The 8,808-nt window shown below is 38.9% G+C and overlaps 2 protein-coding genes across 5 annotated transcripts in view; both read right to left on the bottom strand.

The window, feature by feature from the left end:
- Positions 1-2,537, bottom strand: part of LOC132628422 (DNA-directed RNA polymerase subunit beta''-like) — a 9,880-nt gene extending 7,343 nt beyond the window's left edge. The window contains exons 1-3 of the mRNA XM_060344202.1: positions 2,495-2,537; positions 977-1,360; positions 1-760 (exon numbers count right to left, since the gene is read on the bottom strand). Coding sequence (XP_060200185.1) covers positions 1-760; positions 977-1,360; positions 2,495-2,537 — 1,187 coding nt within the window. The remainder of the gene's footprint in view (positions 761-976; positions 1,361-2,494) is intronic.
- LOC132626279 (probable E3 ubiquitin-protein ligase RHC1A) lies at positions 2,486-5,679 on the bottom strand. 4 transcript variants are annotated; one of them, XM_060341090.1, is made up of 2 exons: positions 5,522-5,679; positions 2,486-3,739 (listed from the first exon to the last, which is right to left on the bottom strand). In XM_060341090.1, the coding sequence occupies exon 2, from the start codon at positions 3,677-3,679 to the stop codon at positions 2,732-2,734; it is 948 nt and encodes a 315-aa protein (XP_060197073.1). In that variant the 5' UTR covers positions 3,680-3,739; positions 5,522-5,679; the 3' UTR covers positions 2,486-2,731. The 4 variants fall into 4 exon arrangements, with proteins under 4 accessions (XP_060197073.1, XP_060197074.1, XP_060197075.1 ...); XM_060341091.1 differs by having other exon boundaries at positions 2,486-3,756; positions 5,522-5,626; XM_060341092.1 differs by having other exon boundaries at positions 2,486-3,752; positions 5,522-5,608.
- Between the last annotated feature and the right edge of the window lie 3,129 nt (positions 5,680-8,808).

Genomic DNA, 8,808 nt, shown 5'->3' with positions numbered 1-8,808 from the left:
CTTTTGGGTGGAATAGTCACATTATGTAGAATATCTTCACTCTCAATAGTTACATACAAGTCTATAAAACATAGAAAGGCGGGATGCCCATGACGTGTACGTGTCGGATGAACCAAGTCCTCGTTGAATTTTATTTTTCCATTAGATGGTGCTCGCACATGTTCTGCAGTACCCCCTGTGAATACTCCTCCGGTATGAAAAATTGTTAATGTTAATTGAGTACCCGGTTCTCCAACCGATTGACCTGCAATAATACCTACAGTTTCCCCCAATTCAACCAGGTCGCCATGAGTAGGACTCCGGCCATAAAATAATCGATAAATCCAAGATGTACTCCTACAAGTAAAGGGAGTTCGAATAGAGATTGGTTGTGCCCGAAAGGTTATGAATCGATTTACAAGTGCAATGCCAATGTCTTGATTTCGGGTGGTAATACATCGCGGACCCATGTATATATCATCTGCTAATACACGATCAATTAATGTTTGGCTAAAAATCCTTTCCAGCATCATCCCATTCCAAGGACTCACAGAAATACCCCGAGCGGTGCCACAATCCGTTCGACGTACAACAATGTGTTGAACTACTTCAACTAGTCTGCGAGTGAGATATCCAGCGTCTGATGTTCGTACAGTAGTATCCACAACTCCTTTACGGGTTCCGTAGCAAGAAATGATGTATTCTGTTAAAGAAAGTCCTTCGCGCAAATTGCTTAGAATAGGTAAATCAATCATTTGTCCTTGAGGATCCGACATTAATCGGGTGAAGAAAGCCGTTGAAAGCTTGGAACAGACTAGATTGTTGGGAGCAATGTGGATACTCCTATGGATCCGACTTTGAAATTCAGTAAGGATGATGGCCTGCTCTTTGAAAATCCAGAGAGGTATAGACGTTTGGCGGATTAGTGTTTTTTTTTTCAAAAGGGATTTTCTTTACCGTAGCTTTTAGACAGTTAACAGCTAAGCCACTAATCATCCTCTCATCCCTACTAATTGATGTACCTGAGATGCATTTCCTCTAGCTCCCGAGAAAGACATTATATGAACTGGATTAAAGGGGCTAGTCATTTTCATTTCTTGTCGCAAATATTCACTTGTAGCATACCATATTTCAATGGATTGACGTAATTTTTCTACCGCGTGTACATTCCCATAATAATGGTGTTTTTCCAAAAGCAAACTTTGTTGTTCAGCATCTTGAACTAGCCATCCCTTAGAAGATATTGTTAAAAGAACATCAATTCCTAATGAAATGGATGCAACAGTAGCTTGTTGGAATCCCAAAGTTTTTACTTGATCCAGGATATGTGATGTATATGTCATTCCGAAGTTCTCTATTAATCTTTGGTTTTGTTTCTTTGCTATATCCGTACAATTTCGTTTTTTTTTTTTTGGTTGGTTTGGGGGAGGGGGGGGGGGTGTGGCGGCCTGAAATGAAGAAGAAGAAGAAGAAGAAGAAGAAGAAGAAGAAGAAGAAGAAGAAGAAGGGGGGTTTATGATGAAATTGAATATGTGTGTTAATGGAGGAAGGAAATGGGTTAAATATTTCTTGAAAATAAACTCTTTATGATTGATGATTAAATTGAATGTGTGTGTTAATGAAGGAAGAAAATGGGTTGAATGTATGTGTGTTAATGGAGGAAGAAAATGGGTTGAATGTGTGTGCATAAATGGAGGAAGAAAATGAGTTGAATGTGTGTGTGTTAATGGAGGAAGAAAATTGGTTGGTTAATTTCTTGAAAAAATATTTATGATTGATGAAAGAAATTGAATGTGTGTGTGTTGATGGAGGAAGAAAATGGGTTGAATGTGTGTGTGTTAATGGAGAAAGAAAATAGGTTGAATGTGTGTGTTAATGAAGGAAGAATATGGGTTGATTGATTTCTTGAAATGATGATGAAGAAAGAAGAAGAAGAAGAAGAAGAAGAAGGGTTTAGTGATGAAGATAAAATTAGTGGAGGGTTTAATGGTTAATTAGTGTAAATATAATTAATAAAAAAAAATCAAATGAAAAAAAGAAAGGAAAAATAGCACCAATATGACAGTGACGTGGCGCCGATGTGGCGGAGCACTCTCCACTATGCAATTGGGCGTTAAAATTTTTTGGTGCCACGTCAGCCTAAAAAGCCACAAAAATACTTAAAAAATAAGACCATGGAGTAATAAGTCGCCTTGGGTGCGACATAATTAATCCGAGTATACGTTGGGGGTATTTATGTATTTTCCCCTATAATCTCTGTGATTCAGAAAATCTTTTTTCCCACTTTGTGAATAGTGATAAGTTGTATTCCATATATAATTGAACTATAAGCAAAATACCTTTTAATAACAGTAGCATTCGAGGCAACATACACCACCACTTCAAATGCAAGGATCATGAATCAAGGGAAGGGAAGAATGAGACCATAATTGTGAAGTAACCCCCAACCGAGTACGTCATAATCGAGAAAACTCTCTCTCAGCACAAAAGAAAGAAGAGATGAAACTATGCTAACTAGAAGCAAATTTATTATCAACAGAAGATGTATCATGATACATTTTGAGAACATCATGTACAGAAGTCCCTTAAACCATTTCAAGATGTTTCCCACCTATACACCTTTTCAAGAACTTCTTCCATCACATATTACAACATAGTAAAAACACTTCTGACTCCATCTAGGATACTTAATTTCAAGATCTAGCACTCAACAAAAGGCAAAATTCAAGATGCTGGAAAGAAAATTTAATATTCAAAAGCGCCACGCAGGGTAATTTGTTTCGTTGTTCTCTTCATAGGGTGCTGTTGAGCTACTTCCTCCTCCCCTCTCAGCATAATTGCCAGTGTTTTGGTTGGACGAGCGAAAAGGCCACAAAAATGAAAAAGGATTCCTCCTTCCCTGGTTCTGACCGCTGTTTTCCCTGCTACTACTGTTGCTTCCACTGCTAACGTTTCCAGTTCTGGCACTCCCAGAAGCTCGGGAAGGCAGCTCAAGACGGCAAACAGGGCACGAGTTGTGCCGAACCAACCAAGGTATGATACAATCTGAATGGTAAATATGCTTACATGGCATCTGCTTCACGTCAGAACCCAATTCAAAGTTATCTTGACAAACCGGGCATTGAGAATCAGTGTTGAGGTGCCTTTGTGTGATCTTGACAGTAGGCAAAGCATCTATTGCAGAACGAGGTGCCGGAGCTGGGCCTTGCCTATCATTCATACTGAGCTGCTCAATCAACTGTTGCAGCCCGGGCCCCATCAAATCATCGAAATTAGGTCGTCGGTGCTGCCCCATTCCTCCTCCCGGGGTTCCATTGAAGAAGTACTCAAATGCATCATTTTCCGTCATACTAACAGGAGTTTGGCCATGAAATATCAACCATGGACCAGAACCAAAACCCCTCCCGTTTCCGGGAACAATGCCGGATCTTGTCCTAATGTCAAAATTAGGATTTCTTCCTGCCATTCTCTGCCTCATGAACGCAGCAAGGGCATCCATTATACCAAATCTTGGGTCCGGGAAAGGATCCATTAATCCAAAATGAGGATCATCCTCAATATTATTAGATCTAGCACCTACCACGTCATCGAGCTCTTCAACGAAACCTCCGCCACAATTTGGGCAAAGACAATTAGACCCTCGAGGACGAATTGGCTGCCTGCATCTGTGGCACCAGTGTGTATAGCTTCCACTCGACATCCCTTATAAGCACTTTCTTGAACAAATCTTGAAACTTTTAAACCAAGCTGCAGGCCATCCCTGCACCCACAAACTAACTGTTCAACTATAATAGAGAATACTACCACTTCTGATTATAAGAAATAAGACAATGTTTTCACATAAAGTATCGGGTACTAGTAGTGCCGAAAAGTGATGTCATGCGTCAATCATATTCACAAAAACACGTCATATTAGACTTTCCAAATCTGAAATTTCGCTTCGCCCCTTCAGCACTTTTTGGAAAGATTCCTTTTTATTTTATCTTTGGAGCTGGTAATCCACCCCCTCCCCTTCTCCCCCCACCCCAAAAAGAAAAGAAAAAAGAACCCCCCTCGTCGGGAGAATCGATGATTATATGTAATCTAGTACATCTAAAACCTCTTCATTAGATAATTGTAAAATGTGGTGCCTCCGCATTTCCCTGGTGATTCAAATTCTCAACCTCTTGGTTGGAAATGGAAGTCTCTACTACTTGAGTCAAGAGGAATCCTCTCTCACCAAGAAAGTGTTTTCCTTCTTTTTAAAATCCCTTTAAGAAGATCTCTTAAAGAGGGAAAACCACAAATTGAGCGTATTTCTTACAAAGTTCCTAATATAGTAGTAGAAAAGTCCAAATAAAGACATTAATAAGTTTCATAGTTCATTCAAGATTTACTTTGAAGAACTCTTAGAACCACGACTATAAATTTCACTAACATTTAATTTTCTTCTTCACTCCAGATTTACTTTGAAGAACTCTCAAAACCCCATTTATTAAATGTCACTAACAACTAACAAGGTCGGTGCAACAGTAGAGTTGCTCCTTTGGTGCATAGAACATGGGTTTTGAGACATGGATACAGCCTATTTCCATAAATCCAAGGAAAAGGAAGCATGCTATATACATCCAATTCTCCTCCTACCCGGCACTAGCAGGGGATCACCTTCATACACAGGGTACGCCCCCCCCCCCCCCCCCCCTGTTTTTTAACAGGTAACAACTTTGTCTTAGACCAGTACTTAGCTAGTACTGAAAACCCCTTTACAAAAGAAAACTAAGAAGCTAAGAAAGTAAAATCCTAACATGAGTCAAGAACTTCTAGGATTGATTCTGCATCTAAAGAGGGATTCTTTGTACACCAAAAACAAAATAGCAACATACAATCTTGCTTGATCTTCTGTAGAGTGCTACTTCTGTACAGGGTACGCCCCCTTTTTTCGGTAACAAATGTTGACCGACCCTGCTTTCATAGCTCCTATCCCACCAGGTACCTTACCAGCTACTTCCTACCAGCACAGATACTGGGTAACTCTACGGGATAAGACCCTTTTCAAAGATTTCCCAAAAATACATATTCTACACAAAAAAAAAAGTTACTATAGCAAAATATACAGCAATTAACCAGATAATCAACCCCCAAAACTGCCCTCTTATGATCTTCAATCCTCAAGATCATACAAATTACTCATCAAGCTAGCCCCTTTACACTTAATCAAACACATAGAACACAAGATCTTTAATAATACACAATTTAAAAAAAAAAAAAATCAGACTAAACACATACATACAGAGAAGTAAAAAAGTCAAATTGATGACAAATTTGAAATGAAAAACCCATGAATCATGTAAATTAAAATTGTAAATTTTGGAAATTTTAAGAAAAAAATTCTTGGTAAGTAGAACACAAAATCTTGGTAAGACATACAAAAAACCACATACAGAGATACATAAAGAAGTCAAATTGTTGACAAATTTGAAATGAAACCCATGATTTATATAAATTAAAACTGTAAATTTGAGAATTTTTAGAAAAAATAATAATATGTAAATTGGGTTCTTACCAAGAAGATGAGTTGAAGATGAAGGTGTGTAGACACTAGACAGTGAGTAAATGAACCCTAAAGAAAGAAAGAAAGAAAGAAAGCGGACAAAAAGGGGATGTGATATGTGCTGTTTTACAGTAGATATGTACTAAAATGCGCCTGTGTGTAGTTTATTATTAGTACTATATTTTTAGATGTTGTCACCAACTACATGCCAAAATGGTGATTGGGAAGGTTAACAAAAGTTAAATCATTTTCATTCGAGAATGTTACATTTTGGTGCCATAAGTTTTATCTTTATTCCACTTTGAAGAGAAAAGAGTTAAAAAAAAAAAAACTTACATGCCAGCGAGGGGTGTTCATGGTACAAATTAAAAATTTCGGTTTGGTCAGTTTTTTAAAATGGTCTATCATTACCGTATCGAATTAGTTCGTGTGGTTTGGTTTCGATTAGTACGGGAAGATAAGTCAATAACCATGGTCTGTTCGATTTTAACTTTCATACAGTGGAGAATTATGAATTTAGCAATGTGGGGAACTTTTCATCCTTGAAATGATTGAAAATTATTACTCGCTCCGTCCCAAAGAGATTGTCGTAGTTTGACCTGACACGAAGTTTAAGAAATAAATGAAGACTTTTGAAATATGTGATCCAAAACAACTCTTATATATTTGTTTGGCTGTAAATCATCTCATCAAGATAAATTATTTCTAAATATAGAAATGTGTCAATCTTTTTGGGATAAACTAATACGGAAAGTAAGACAATCTTTTTGGGACGGAGGGAGTAGTTTATACTTAGATAAAATAAAATTTATTATCTATATAATAATAGCGGAAAACTGTGTATGGCAAAATCCGTAGACACCAAGTGGACATATCAAAATGTGACACGTGGAGATGGTGACATGTTAGATTCGAGTCAGCAAGCGATGGGCTTCGAGAAAGCATATGACGTTCCGGAGAGGTAATTTGGTAATCGCTACCGTAGACAAAAATTATAAAGGGTCCGGAGAAGCATGCCAACTCACCGCTCAAACGTCATTCAATGCACAGTCATTACAAAAAATCCCAAGTTTTCCTCTAGTCTTAAATGTGTATCAATATCCTTTATTACCATTTCATTGTCACCTCTTAATTACCTTTTATTGCATCATTAATATTGGTAATTAAGGGGCACGATTTGTGGATGATGCACCCCATAACTCTAGTATAAATAAGGGTTCTCATTCTATTGTAAGGCATCAAAAAGATTAGACAGTAATACAAAATACTCATAATCTTCTTAGCATTCGCTTATTCTTGCTTAATTAGTTGAGGGTATAGTAATTGACTGCCCGGAGACTCTAGCTCAAAGTTTCTCCAAGGCCCAGGCTACACATCTAGCTTATTCTTTACTTTCAATTGTCTTGTTAATTATTACTTGCTATTTCATAATTTTGGTTAAATTAATCCACGTGCCCTTGACCACGTGTACAAATTCAACTGAACCGATTTTATGTGTAAACAGTTTGTCGCCCACCGTGGGGCCTAGAAAATTGTGGTTTCATTGTGGCCCACTTTCTTATACTAATTCTCTTAAGTCTTTTCTGTTAGAACATATGTTTTAGATATGACAAACACTACTGATGACCAAACTCATCTCACTACTGGAAACAAGGATGGAGCAATTGCCCCTGAAAACGTTTTAAATTAAGGGGTTACAGAGGAAACAACGCCTACTGACGAAGCCCTCGAAGAAGCAATGCAGATCGTGAGGGAGCAGCAGCAGTCAATGATGAATGAGATGGAATTCATGAGGCAAACTATCTCAGCACTTTCTGGCAATCCAAACGCCGGAGTCAGGAGGCCCGTAGGGACACCCCGACACCAACTGTCAGAAACAATACACCCAGTGGAGACCGGATGGAAAGTAGAACCGTTGGGAGTGGAGACATATCCAGGAGCGAGTCCACCCCAGATGATCCTTTTGGGGCATAAGTCTTGCAATTTATGAAAGACATCACTGATAAGATGAACAAAAATGCTAAGAAAGCGAAAAATAATGCGAAGGAGCTTTACCGATCCTTGAGGGTCCGGATGCAAAAAAGTATGTTCAGTTAGCTTACAAACCAAAAGCTGCCCCGGAGTTGATCCTGAAGAGATTTAAGATGCCGGACATCCCCAAGTATGAGGGGACGACAGATCTACAGAAGCACATAACGGCCTACATCATGGCTGTCAAGGGAAATGACTTGAAATCGAATGAGATCGATTCATTTGCTATGCTCCCAGATATGTTTATTAAAGCACATGCTGGAGCCTGGAAGGTGCGAATGCGAAAGATAGACATCTTTCGCATAACGTAAGGGGAGGCTGAGTTGCTCCGTGACTTTGTCACCCCGTTCTAGAAAGAAAGATGTTGCTGCCCGTGGTTCCGGATGAATGGGCAGTTGAGGCTTTCACTATGGGTCTCAACCGTCTGGGTTCGGATGCTTCACGTAAACTCAAGGAAAATTTGCTAGAGTTCCAGGCAACAACCTGGGAAGATGTTCACAATCGACATATATCAAAGATTCACGTAGAAGATGATCAGGTAGATATATCGACATCTTCTATGGCCTGGAATCAAGGTGAACTGAACTTTGATTAGAGGCATTCCAGACACCGGTTTGAACCATATCCATCCGGACCACAGATTGGCAGGAGACATGAGTGTTTCCAGAGCGAGTCGCCAGAAAATGACTTAGATGAAGAACAGTAATGTCTACCAACACTGGGGACTGTCGCAATATGTACCGGAAGCACAGGAAGATGGCTCCAGGACAGTAAAAAAAAAGGGCATTGTGCTTAATGGCATCTTGTTCGTTAAAGATACCGGAGATAGCCCAAACTGACTCCGAAATAAAGAAAAGGGCCGGGCACTGTCAGATCAACCCCAGAAAAAATAGAAGGAACCAAAATTGAGAACCGGCTAGACCTAATAGATATCAGCACAGGCGCAATTCTCTTGCAATGTACTTTTGTTCATTTCCAGTAAACTGTCATATATGCAAAGTATTAAAAACTTGTGTACGCTTAATGAATGGAATGAAGAAAAACTTGCACCTTCTAAACATTCTCATATATGTACGAATGAAACAAAATCATTCTTAGATTTGCTCACGCTTAAAAGCAAATAAGGATTAGGAATCCGAACAATTATGCCCAAATGAACATGAGACGTCCTCTTTGTAAGCACCAAAACATAAGGGCTCTCTCTTATAAAGCCGTCCAGTTAAATGGCCGGATGAAAATTCCTGGTCATTAATATCCCCGGCTTCCAA

Source organism: Lycium barbarum, chromosome 2 (genome assembly GCF_019175385.1).
Source record: "Lycium barbarum isolate Lr01 chromosome 2, ASM1917538v2, whole genome shotgun sequence".
Classification (NCBI taxonomy): domain Eukaryota; kingdom Viridiplantae; phylum Streptophyta; class Magnoliopsida; order Solanales; family Solanaceae; genus Lycium; species Lycium barbarum.
Note: the sequence above shows the minus strand (reverse complement) of the source record. Positions and strands in the feature narration are given on the sequence as shown.

Excerpts from the sequence above, each read along its gene's own strand:
- LOC132626279 (XM_060341090.1), bottom strand. The coding sequence starts at position 3,679 with ATGTCGAGTGGAAGCTATACACACTGGTGCCACAGATGCAGGCAGCCA.